Source organism: Amblyraja radiata, chromosome 17 (genome assembly GCF_010909765.2).
Source record: "Amblyraja radiata isolate CabotCenter1 chromosome 17, sAmbRad1.1.pri, whole genome shotgun sequence".
Taxonomy (NCBI): Eukaryota; Metazoa; Chordata; class Chondrichthyes; order Rajiformes; family Rajidae; genus Amblyraja; species Amblyraja radiata.
This window is the reverse complement of record NC_045972.1, coordinates 25,026,460-25,039,696: the sequence shown is the minus strand read 5'-3', so window position 1 is coordinate 25,039,696 and position 13,237 is coordinate 25,026,460. Positions and strand designations below refer to the sequence as shown.

The window sequence follows — 13,237 nt, the reverse complement described above, 5'->3', positions numbered from 1 at the left end:
TAATCACTTGCTGTGCCAAGGACTGTTTAAAGGGATCTCCAGAAGGTTACATCAGCAGAAATACATAGCAGTAATCTTTGGGAGAGCTGAGAGTTGAAAATCGACTCTTGCTTTACAAGACCATGGAACATTACGCAGTAGAGCACAGGAATGGGCCCTTTGGCCCGCAATGTTTGTGCCGAACATGATGCCGAGCTGAACTGATCTCTTTTGCCTGCACATGATCAATATCCCTCTATTTCATGCACTACCATGTGCCTTTCTAAAAGCCTCTCAAATGCCACTGTTGTATCTGGCTCCACCACCAGCCCTGGCAATGCGTTCCTGGTCCCCACTGCTCTATGTGTAAAACATTTCCCCCACACAACTCCGTTATATTCCTCATTCTTACCTTATTGCCGTGGCTCTAGTTTTGGACGTATCCAGTCAGGAAAAAAGGGTGCTATTTAAATTCATTGCTATTCTCAAATTCTATCATGGCCTCATCCCCCCTTGTGTAGGCAACCTTCTCCTGTCCTTACAAAGTCTGCAGGTCTCTTTGCTCTTATAAGGTCATAAGTGATAGGAGTAGAATTAGGCCATTTGGCCCATCAAGTCTACTCTGCCATTCAATCATTGCTGATCAATCCCTCCTAACCCCATTCTCATGCCTTCCCCCCATAACCTCCGACACCTTTGACACATAATTCTGTGCCCTTCTTCACTCCAAATTTAGTTTTATCTTTTTTCTTGAGGCAGCATGAAAAGTGGGCCTTTAGTCCATCGGTCATTGATCACCTATTCACAGTAATTCTATGTTTTCTAACTTTCTCATTCACTCACTACACACTAGGGGTAATATACAATACAATACAATCAATACAATCAGTTTTATTCGTCACATTGCACATAAAATGCAAGTGAAATGAATTTGTCAGCAGCAGTACAATGATAAAGAACACACAAACACAATAAAAATTTAACACAAACATCCAACAGAACATTAATCACTGTGGTGGAAGGCACAGAAATTGGCCAGTCCTCCTCTATTTCCCCCCTTGGTCGGGACCTCAACCCTCCGCAGCCAACGCTGCGGGCGTCCAGATGGTAAAAGGACAAGGTAAAAGTCAAGGTAAGTCCAGGATCGGCTTAAAAACCTGCAGGTCTTTATGATGTGGATGTAAGGTAGAGGAAACCGTAGAGGAAACCCATGTGTACACAGGAGAACATGCAAACTCCACACAGACAGGAAAGAGGTCTGAACAAGGTCAAACCGTGGATTTCTGGCGCTGTGAGGCAGCAGGTCCACCAGTTGCGCCACTGTGCCGCTCTAAATCTAAATGCTTTACTAATGTTACTAAGCAGGCTATGGATAAAACTTTTGCCTGGAATCTCTGCCTGGATCTTTCTGCAACTCCAAATTCAAATAACCAAGCTTTTAGTCACAGCTAATTTTCAGAAAGTGCTTGAAACTGAATCAAATGGATTAGAAAAGGTTTCCGTTTAATGCCTGGCTTCTACTTGATTGATGATATTGCAGAATAGAGTTTGAAATTCATCCCATCTATAATGGAGACACAAGTAATTGCAGTTTCTGGTTTACAAAAAAGGAAAAGAAAATGCTGGTGTAACTCAACAGGTTAGGCAGCATCTCTGGAGAACATAGAGAGGTGACCGGCTCCCACTTCCAGCTTTCTCCACCCTACTACATTCAGTCTGAACAAGGCTCCTGACCCAAAATGTCACCTATCCATGTTCTCCAGAGATGCTGCCTGACCTGCTGTTACTGAAGCACTTTGTGCCTTTTTTTGGCGTCATTTTATACCTGGGGGGAGAGCAAGTTTCATCTTATCTCCTTTCAGTGACTTCATTTATATTGGGTGGTAGCGTGGTGCAGCAGTTTGTGCAGCTTCCAGGGACCAAGGCTCAGTCCTGAAATAATTCAAATATTTCTTCCTTTTTTTTCCAGGACTTACCGATGCACCGAGGAATTGTATCGTGGAACTTTTCTGATAGATCTCCTTTATACACACCACAGACAAGGCAAAGGAACTGGAGAATTAGCCAGATATAGCACGTGATAACATTGTTGACTTGCAAGTGTTGAGGAACATTGTAGGTGGGGACCTATCCTGGACTGAAGCTACAGATCTCTGTATAACTCATCGCCCTGCTGCCTGCAACATCATCCTTCACATCCACCTGCCCCACTCCTCAAACCATCACGAGAGGTCCAAGGAATGATGCCGGAGAGACTGGGAACAATGCTTGTGGATATGCAGGCTCGCTTGGTGCTGGCATGGATTAGTGTGCTTCCGCTGATGCAGCCCATCCCTCTGGATGCTCCACAGAGATTACAGGAAGGGGATGTGTTAACACTCGATGGTTTGAACACCGAAACTGGAGCCCTCAACCGTGCCAAGAGAGGCTGGGTCTGGAATCAAATGTTTGTGTTGGAAGAATTTTCAGGACCTGAACCCATTCTTGTTGGACGGGTAAGTTTTCATATAATATTGATTTAATTAAGTTTCCTCTTGAGAAATTGCGGGTCATCCGAATGACCGTGTAGAAACAAGGAAGAGTGCGGCACAGTGGTAGAGAACCAGGTTCGATCCTCACTACGGGTGCTGTCCGTGCAGAGTTTGCACGTTCTCCCTGTGAATGCGTGGGTTTTCTCCGGGTGTTCCGGTTTCCTCCCACATTCCAAAGACGTTCAGGTTTGTAGGTTCATTGGTTTCTGTAAATTGCCCCTAGTGTGTAGGCTAAAACTGGTATATGGGTGATTGCTAGTCGGCGCACTCAGTGGGCCAAAGAGCCTGTTCCCAAACTGTATTCCTACACTAAACTGCATTTAGTTTTGTCAACTAAAAAAAACCTGTTCCTGCTTTAGAGTGCTGGAATAACTCAACGTGTCAGGCAACATATCTGGAGATCACGAATAGATGACAATTTGGGTTGTGACCCTTCTTCTCCAATGGGATTTCTGTAAGACCCTCACTCACTGCTCCCCCTCTGTGACTCCTGTTGCTCTTCTGCTCCTTACCATGAGTCTGAAGAAGGGTCCCTACCCAAAACATCGTCCATAATGCCTTACCCACTGAGTTACTCCAGCACTTCGTGTCTTTCCTGATGGTTGTAGAAGGGTTGGGACCCTTCTTCACACTGATTGTGGTGGGAATAGGCACGGGCATGGGGACACGGGGGGAGGGGAGGAAAGCTGATTGAGAGATGGGGCAGAACAAAGCCTGGGAAGTGAAAGGTGGATACAGGTGAGGGTGTGTTTGATAGGCAGATGGTTGGACAAAGACCAACCTTGCTAGTGACGGGCACATTTGTTGGATAGGTTTCCTTGCCTTCAGCTCCAGAAATATTTTCCATTCTCTCTTTCTGTGAGAGAAGATTTTCAAGACCTCAGCAAAGATCTGTCCCCATGGTCCACCTCCTTAACCAGCTAGATGAGACTCAGAAGGACAATTTAGCAGGGAGTAGGATGAATCACATTCAACTCAGGCACAGAAAGAGAAACAAAGTGAGAAAAAGAATGATTAGATTATAAAATAAAGTTAAAAGTGATCTAAAGTTAAGGGATTGAGTCTATCATTTTTAATTATATCCTTTCTGGGCCAAAGAAGTTAATTGACATGTGGTAATGATTTTCATATTGCTGAAATGGTGTTTATACTATTCAGTGTCAGCTTCAAGTTTGCATGGTGACTTGAGTTCAAGTTTAATGTGCAAATCCTGCAGTTTTGTCGTACTCTTGAGGCAGTTGAGAATGAAATGCTGCTTCTATTTAGCAAAAGAAAGCAGGTCAAGAAATCAACATTGACCAACGGGTCAATATGACTCACAACTTGTAATTTATATCTCATCCACTTGCAATGGGTGGCAGATTTGCAATGTAAACTTGCCTTTATAGCACCAGTGATATTTGCACCATTTCCGTGTGCATCCGTTAACACTTAGAGATGGGGGCAGGAATTTTATTCTTGTTTCAGGGGGAACTGCCTTGCAAGGACGGTGGGTATTTTCATTGGCTTAGTTAGCCACTTGCCACTTGCCATTCAAAGCATAAAAATAAATTTCACATGTGTTGTTTTAGATTGAATTATAGAAAATAATGGCAGAAGTTGAGACCATTCAGCCCATCACCACCATGTTGTCTAGCCTGATCATATTTTTGTACTGGTTTACCATTGTCACTTGTAGTAACATACAGTGAAGAGCACAGCTGGTAGAGCTGCTACCTTACGGTGTCAGAGACCCAGGTATGGAGTATGCTTGTTCTCCCTGTGACTGCGTGGATTTCCTCTGGGTGCTCCGATTTTCTCCCACATCCCAAAGATGGTCTAGCTCACCCCCTCTGTGACACATTGGTCAACCTGAGGAGTACCTTCAGCAACAGACTGTTTCCACCAAGATGCAGCACAGAACGCCACAGAAGATCCTTTTTCCCTGTGGCTATCAAACTGTACAAATCCTCCCCCTTCTGTCATGGGACAGACTGAGGCTGACTCCCCTCCCTCCCTCGCTCCCACCCCCACCACTCCCCAATCTTTGCACATCCACAATCCTTTCCACTCATCACTTTAATATCATGTTTCATGTATCTTGTGTTTTATGACTGTTGGCAGCTCAATTTCTCTCCAGGGATAAATAAAGTTCTCTTGTATCGTATCATATCATATTGTTAAATTACCTCAGTATTTGCTGCTAGTGTGCAGGGAGTGGACGAGGAAGTGAGATAACATAGAACTAGAGTGAACAGGTGATTGGTGATTGGCGCGGACTTGGTAGCTCAAAGGTCCATTTTCTATAAAATTAAACTACTAATTAAGTTTATTTAGTTTATTGTCACATGTACTGAGGTACAGTGAAAAGCTTTTTTGTTGCATGCTAACCAGTCAGCAGAAAGACTATGCGTGATTACAATCGAGCCGTCCGCAATGTACAGATACAGGTTAAAGGAAATAACGTTTAGTGCAAGATAAAGTCCAATAAAGTCTGATTAAAGATAGTTGAGAGTCTCCAGTGATGTAGGTGGTAGCTCAGGACCGCTCTCGAGTTGGATGGTTCAGTTGCCTGATAATAGCTAAGAAGAAACTGTCTCTGAATCTTGATGCATTTCACACTTCTTTACTTCTACATTAGTACATTTAAGCCATATATAAGTACAACAGGCAATGCAAAAAGAAAAATACCCGAGTGCAGAATATATTGTTACAGCATTGTAGCGTTACGATTTAGATAAACAAAAAGTGCAATGTTCATGGTTAAAAACTGGTCCAGACCTCATCTCCTTTTCTGTGCCAGATAACCATAAGCCTCAATTCCCTGATCTTTAAAACCATTGTCGACTTCCTCTTTAAATACCCTTGATGATCTAGCCTCTTAATCCCTCCAGGGTAAGGGAATCATGAGGTTCACTATCCTCTGTGCGTGATAGTTCGTACCTACCTCAGATTGAAATCACCACCCTGTTATCTAATAACTGTTTCCTCTTGTCCTCGATTCTCCCACTAGTGGAAGCATCTTGGCATCTACACTGTCGTGCTCCCTCAGGAATTGATCTGTTTCCATAGGAATTGTTCTCAGACTTATTCTGCTGTGCAATTTCAGTCAAGAAGTGTACGCAAGCCAGCATAATGGAATGGGTTTCAGTCTAGGAAAAGTAAAATATTGTGTTACAGAGTCATAGAGTCATACAGAATGAAAACAAGCCCTTCGGCCAAACTTGTCAACCAAAATGCTCCATCTACAATAGTCCCACTTGTCTGCATTTGGCATGTCCCTCTAAACCTTTCATATCCATGTACCTATCCAAATGCCTTAAATATTGTTAGAATATGTGTCTCAACTGTCTCCTCTGGCAGCTTCATCCATATACCCACCCATTGTGTGAAAAACTGTACCTCAGGTTCCTATTAAATCTTTCCAGTCTCAACTTAAGCCTATGTCCTCTAGCTCTTGATTCCCTTACGACTCTATGCATTCACTCTATCTATTCCCCTCATGATCTTATACACACCAGTCAGCCTACTTCACTCCAAGGAATAAAGTCCAATCTGCTCTATCTCTCCTTGTAGCTCAGACCTGCAAGTTCTGGCAACATCACCCTCGTAAATCTCTGAACCGTTTCAGTTTAACAACATAATTCATATAGCAGGGTTAACAAAACTGCATCCTCACCAACATCTTGTACAACTGTAACATAACATCCCAACTTCTATACTCAACACCCTGATTGATCATGCCAGAACGTTCTATTAAAGATTTATGAATATATGGAATAAGACCACAAGAAATAAGTTGGAGTTGTTATTCTCACCCTGAAGCTGTTTTCACCACACACCACGATCATGGTTGATCTTCCAATAAATCCCCATTCCCAGTTTATTCCCATAACTCTTGATTCATTCGATGTTTTATTACAGCTTGGGCAATCGTGAATGTACTTTGGACTTCAGTTATTTTTTTTAATTTTTCACAAATAATAACCAAACAACCATTGACCTACTTGAAAACTTCAGCTTATAGTTTTTGCACTGATAAAACTTTGTGCTGGCAAAAGCCGTTATAAGGTCATCCATGCATTCTACAAGATCACAACTTTCAGAATGTGAGATTGTGTACTGATTATGTCTGCTGTTAACAGTTTATATAATGGGGGGGGGGGACAAGAAACAAATGAGGATAATTGTTGACTGCAATGGATAACCTCAAGTCCAAATTATAAAACTGGCATTCAGTTGGATTTAAGTATTGAAATAAAATGACGATGTATTTGCCAGGCACACTCCCCTCCATTAACTCCATCTACTTCATGCTGCCTCGGGAAAGTGGCCAACATAATCAAAGTCTTGGCCAACTCCAGTCATTCCTTCTTCTCCCTACTCCCATCAAGCACAAGATACAGAAGCTTGAAAGTGGACACCACCAGATTCAGGAACAACTTCTTCCCCTCTGTCGTAATGTTTTTGAACTTTCCTTCCATAAGCTGGAGTCCTGTCCGATTCACCTCTACCTCATTGTGGACATTGCACTAAACGTTATTCCCTTCATCATGTATCAGTACACTGTGGGTGGCTTGATTGTAATCATGTATAGTCTTTACGCTGACTAGATAGCACGCCACCAAAACCCTTTCACTGTACCTCAGTACACGGGACAAACTAAACTAAAAAAACTAAATTAATGCAAAAATCGAGTGGAAAGAGAAGGGAGACCGTGTTCAGCCAATTGCTTTTTTTTTTGGTATAATGTACTTGCACCTCTAAAACGTTAAAATCCAGATTTTCACATTTTTAGTATTGTTGATTTTATACATTAGTTATTAGTGTATTAAATTAGAAATTGATTGGCCACAAAATCAAAACAGAAGATGAAGGTTTATTTCATTGATAAATGTAGCTTAATTTTGAATCCATATCCATACCGGCATATTTTTGTCTACAGGGAAAGTATTGGTTAGTGCTACAGAAAAAGTGCAGGTAAAAAAATATTGTTATGCTAATATCCCTATAAAGCAGTAGCAAGTAAGACATTCATTGTTTCAGTTCATAACCAGTGCATATGACAAATAAATACCTTTGACATTGAGAATGTAAAGATTTACAGCTGTTTGAATCGAAGACAAACTTGCACCATTCCTGGCCCGTGGCGATTCACATCCAATGAAATAGTTTCTGAAGAAACAGGGCAGCCAATTTGTGCTCACCCAGCTTCGACAAACAACAAGGTGATAAATGGCAGGTGATAAATTTGTCATCATCTCAATCCCAAAGGGCTGACTTGTTATCCAAGACTATAGTACCTAGGTATAAACTCTCTAGTCTGAAGAAGCAGTTAGTTTCTTAATTCCAAATCCATTCGTTGCTGGCATTCATCACAAAGTATTTCGATTATTGTCAAGGTCACTAGAATATTCACCCAAGAGCACAATCATGCGGTGATTGCAGTTGTGGCCCTTGAAGATGTTTGCAGTAATTGTTCAGTCAACTTCCTGTGATTGGAACATCGCATGTTTGTGGATGAAGCAAGGACAATTTAGATTTTAGACTTCATAGAAACAGCAAGGTAGCAGGCCAATCGGCCCACCGACCCACCTAGTCTGAGCCGACTAGCAATCGCCCTGTACACTAGCACTATCCTACACACTAGGGACAATATATAATCTTTACTGAAGCCAATTAACCTACAAACCTGTACAGATTTGGAGTGTGGGAGGAAACCGGAGCACCCGGAGAAAACCCAAGTGGTCACTGGGAGAATGTACAAACTCCATACAGACAGCAGCCGTAGTCAGGATCGAACCCGGGTCTCTGGTGCTGTAAGGCAGCAACTCTAATGCAGGATTTACAACTATACCAATAATGGCCAAGAATAGGCTACTTCATCACTTGCCTCTACTCTGCCATTTCCTAAGAACATGGTTGATCTAAAGGTAACCTTAAATCCCTATATACCTGTGATAATTTAGTTTTAATTTTAGTTTTAGTGAAACAGCATAGAATGAGGTTATCTGCAAAAGAATAAAGGTTAGACAATGTCATAGCCATACTGTACAGAAACAGGCCCTTTGGTCCAACTCCTTCATGCCAACCAAGATGACTCATTTCTGCTTGTCCCATTTGCCTGCATTTGGCCCACATCCATCTAAACCTTTTCTATCCAATTGTCTTTAAAATAATGCGATAGTACCTGCCTGAACTAGCTTCTCTGGCAGCTCCTTCCATATACCCACCATCCACTGTGTGAAAAAATTGCCCTTTCTGTTCCTATTAAATCTTTCCCTTCTCATCTTAAACTTATGTCCTCTGGTTCCTGATTCCCCAACTGTGTAAAAGACTAAGCTTCCATTTTCTGTAAATCTCAGCGTAATATATCCTCAGCACAAATCACTTCTTCAATGAATGCCAATAAATTTGGAAAACTATGATTTCCTTTTCAACTGATTGCCTATAATGTCTTTAATAATAGCTCCAGACATTTTCGCTATGACAGATGCAAAGTTAACTGTCCTGTGGTTTTGCGCATTCCCTCTCTAAGAATTATTTTTTTATTCATCCATTACCCATTACCTAGGAATCACATTGGGTCACTCAGTGGGTCATTAACATTCACCCATATTATTGTGTGTTTGGATTTACCTTTACATTTTGATAATTCAGATAATCCAGCAAGAACCAGATTTTCTTTCCCCATAAGGAAGGACGGTGATGAACAAAACGGATTTTCATGGCAGCATGCCAATGTATATTCTAACTAGCTTTCATTTCTTGGTTCGCTTAATAAACTTAATTTACATTTCAATTTGAATTTGTATTTCCAAAACATTAGAAGATTTATCAGGATTTTGCCAGGACTCGAGGGACTGAGCTATTGGGAGAGGTTGAGCTAGATATAGGTATGTTGCAAAGCCTACCTGAAGCGTCGCTAAAAATCTGTCGCTGCGGGTGTGCGCGATTTTGGCGCCGTTTAGAGGGGGGCTGGTTTAAAACGCGATTTTCACTAGGCTGTTCAAATCGAAGATGTTCAGAGGGGATAGAGCCTTTTCTGTTGCTGCTCCGGCACTCTGGAACACCTTGCCGCTGCACATCAGACAGGCCCCCTCACTGTCCATCTTCAAATCCTCCCTAAAAACACATTTTTATTCTTTGGCTTTCGACACTGGCTGAGGCATTGCTCCTGTTCTTAGTGCTTTTAATGTCTTTTAATTTTTAGTGTGTTTTTTATAGTCCTTCGTTTTATGGTTTTTAATGGTTTGTAATAGCTTTTTGTCCATGAGTTCTCATGTACAGCACTTTGTGGCAACTGCAGTTGTTTAAAGTGCTTTATAAATAAAGTTATTATTATTATTATTAATTATTAATGAAAAATCGCTGGAAGACCCCGTCGCAAAAGCTATTATTAGTTTTAAAGACCTCGTATAATAGTTATAGTAGTTTAAAAATCAATCTGTAAACCCGCGACCACCGGCAGCTGTCAGGGTCGCATAGAGCAAATAATAGAAGGTAGGCTGCTTATTTTTACATTAAAAAGGGCTTCTTAAGATCCCTTTATACAAAGTTTAATATTGCGAGTAGCTCATTTTGGGCCCATTATATCCCGCAGTATTTTTCTGGGCATTTGAGGGCACAAATCTAGCGCAATGTGAACGTTCTAAACCAGCACGTTCACAGGATCCCACTAGAAAGCTGATTTAAAATGGACTTTAATTTACAGCAATTAAACACTAAATTCCTTCCATTTGGCCTATAAATTAATGTAAATGAGATTTAAAAATCATGTTTTATTGTGAATTATTTATGAATATTATTTGGACACTTAGGTTATTTAAAAATGTTAATCATTTATTAAGAAATGGATAGATGTTTAGATCTAGTAATTGAAGTTTGAAATTAGCTACACTTGGGTAACTAACTAATTATATGCTTTAATTTCAGGTCATCCAAGTAAGATTATTTTATATTTGTTTCAGAATGGTTCAATCTACGATACCTGAAAATTTCATTCAGTTCTCTTAATTTTTAAGAAGGTTATGGGCTTTTGACTGCACACGATCACAGCTTTTTTGTTATGTCCATAGAAAATCAATAGGGAACAAGATGCTAATTTCCGAGTATGAAAATGGCTATAACTTTTTAAATACTTGAGATATGAAAGTGAATTAGGTGTCAAATTAAACTTCTTTTTATGCTTTATCTGATGGGATAAATTACAGACTTGATTTTTTAAATCTCAAAATTTTGTAACATTGCTACTAGATAGAGGTTTATTCCTTGAAGCGCAGAAGAATAAGAGGTGATCTTATAGAAATGTGCAAAATCATGAGAGGAATAGATAGGGTAAACACACAGAGTGTTTTGCCCAGAGTAAGGGAATCGAGAACAAAAAGACATAGGCTTAGGGTGAGGGGGAAATGATTTAATGGGAATCTGAAGGGTAACTTTTTTACACAAAGGTTAGTGTGTGTGGAAAAAGCTGCCAGAAGGGGTGGTTGAGGCAGGTATGGTACTATCGCAATGTTTAACAAACATTTTTGATAGGTACATGGATAGAGTAGATTTTTAGGGATATGGGCCAAAGGCAGGCAGGTGGGACCAGTTTAGATGAGGCATGTTGGCTGGTGTGGGCAAGTTGGGCTGAAGGACTTGCTTCCACATTGTATGACTCAATGACTGACTCTAGTCCAGACCTCGATATTAGTAACCATATGCTGCCATACCTCTCAGTCATTAATGTAGAGAATGCAAAATCTGCTCCTCAATGTATCTCGGTGTTAACTCATGGACCATGAATCTTATCATGGTCAGAGCAAGAGTCAAGAGCTAAGTGTTTTATAAGTTCAAGAGTTAAGTGTTTTATGGTCACGTGTACTGGAACGAAACAATGGAATTCTTACTTGCAGCAGCACAATAGGTTTGTAAGTCTAGTACTCAATATATAATACAATAAACAAACAACAAAAGGAAGTTCAATAAATTAAAAAAACGATATAGTTCAAAAACAAAACAAAACCCAAAGTTCCTGGTGCAACCCAGTCGGTTTGTAGTTTGGAGCTTAATTGGATGTTGTAGTATTCAATAACCTGATGGTTGTTGGGAAGAAGCTGTTCCTGAACCTGGATGTCACAGTTTTCAGACTCCAGTACAGCCTTCTCGATGGCAGGAATGAAATGAGCGTGTGGCCAGGATGGTGTGGGTCCTTGAAGATGCTTGCTGCCTTTTTGAGACATTCATCTCTTCAGTGGGGAGGTCAGTACACTCGAAGGACTGGCAGTGTTCACCACTTTTTGTAATCACCTTTATACATCAAAGAGAGGGATATTATATGTGGATGGGTAGAATACATGAAACTATCAAACAGAGATTCAATGTGCACTTCCAGATGTAACAAATAAGCACCTTTGAACCATATGGGCCAAACGCAGGCAGGTGGGGTCTAGTGTAAATGGGACATGTTGGTCGGCGTGGGCAAGTTGGACCTGTTTCCATGCTCTATGACTCTGACTCTCTGAACTATCTCAGGGTTGTTTTGAACCTCATTGGAACAGAGAGATTCACATGAGAATTAAAGAATTAAAGTGATAGGTGACTGGAAATTTTTGATTACACATGCGGGCTCAACATTGATGTTCTTCAGTGTGATTTCTCGAACTGCATTTGGTCTCCTAATGTGGAGAAGAGTGCTTTGTGCGTGAATAAGTGTTTTTTGTGTGTTGTGTAAGCAGTGAGGGATTAGGTTATGAATACCAATGCAGTGAGCTCCAGGTAATGTGAAGTGTAAGCTAATATCTGGCTTCACATTTAAATCCTCCTTATCTGATATCCCGTCATCTCCTTTTCATCTCTAGCCTTTATTTCTTACTGTGTATAAAATCATGAGAGGAATAGATTGAGTCTCTGCCCAGAGTAGGTGAATCAAGGACCAGAGGACGTAGGTTTAAGGTGAAGGGTAAAAGATTTAACAGGAATCTGAGGGGTAACTTTTTCACACAAAGGGTGGTGGGTGTCTGTAACAAGCTGCCTGAGGAGGTAGTTGAGGCAGGGACTATCCCAACATTTAAGAAACAGTTAGACATGTACATTAATAGGACAGATTTGGAGGGATATGGACCTAACGCGGGCAGGTGGGACTCATGTAGCTGGGACTTGGTGGCCGGTGTGGGCAAGTTGGGCCAAAGGGCCTGTTTCTACACTTTATGGCTCTATGCCACTCATCTGCCAATCGATTGTCACCCCCACCTCACCTATTCCTTTTCACCAGAGATGCTGCTTATCCCGCTGAGTTACTCCAGCATTTTGTGTCTATCTTCGTTGTAAACCAGCATCTGCAGTTCCATTCTACAATGTTGCCAACTGATCAATATTACTAAATTAGCAGCTAACCCAGTTCAATTTTACATGATCGCCTTTGGGATCTTCCTCTGATCAATTTGGCTGCTGCACTTCCTGCTTTACAGCTGTGACTACTCTTCAAAGAGACTTCATCAGCTGCAAAGTGCTTCAGGACATCCTAAGGTTATATGAGGCACTTAATAAATCCAAGCCCTTCGTTTATTTGAATGGAACGCAAAGCTCGGAGACTGACAGTCTCTGGGAATGTAAATACAAGTTGTACTTTCACATGGGGGACACTAACATGAATGTCTCCTGGGAAAGGAGTAGATTGTGCTGACAGAACTTTAAGGTGAGGGGATAAAGATTCAACAGGAACCCGAGAGGAAGCATTTTTACACCAAGGGTGGTGGGAGTAT

At 41.1% G+C, this 13,237-nt stretch overlaps 1 protein-coding gene across 1 annotated transcript in view; it reads left to right on the top strand.

Moving 5' to 3' along the window:
• The window catches only part of LOC116982590 (cadherin-8-like), a 201,581-nt gene that overhangs the window by 29,972 nt on the left and 158,372 nt on the right, over nucleotides 1-13,237 (top strand). The window contains exon 2 of the mRNA XM_033035865.1: nucleotides 1,949-2,474. Within this exon, the coding sequence (XP_032891756.1) occupies nucleotides 2,220-2,474 (255 nt within the window). The 5' untranslated portion in view covers nucleotides 1,949-2,219. The remainder of the gene's footprint in view (nucleotides 1-1,948; nucleotides 2,475-13,237) is intronic.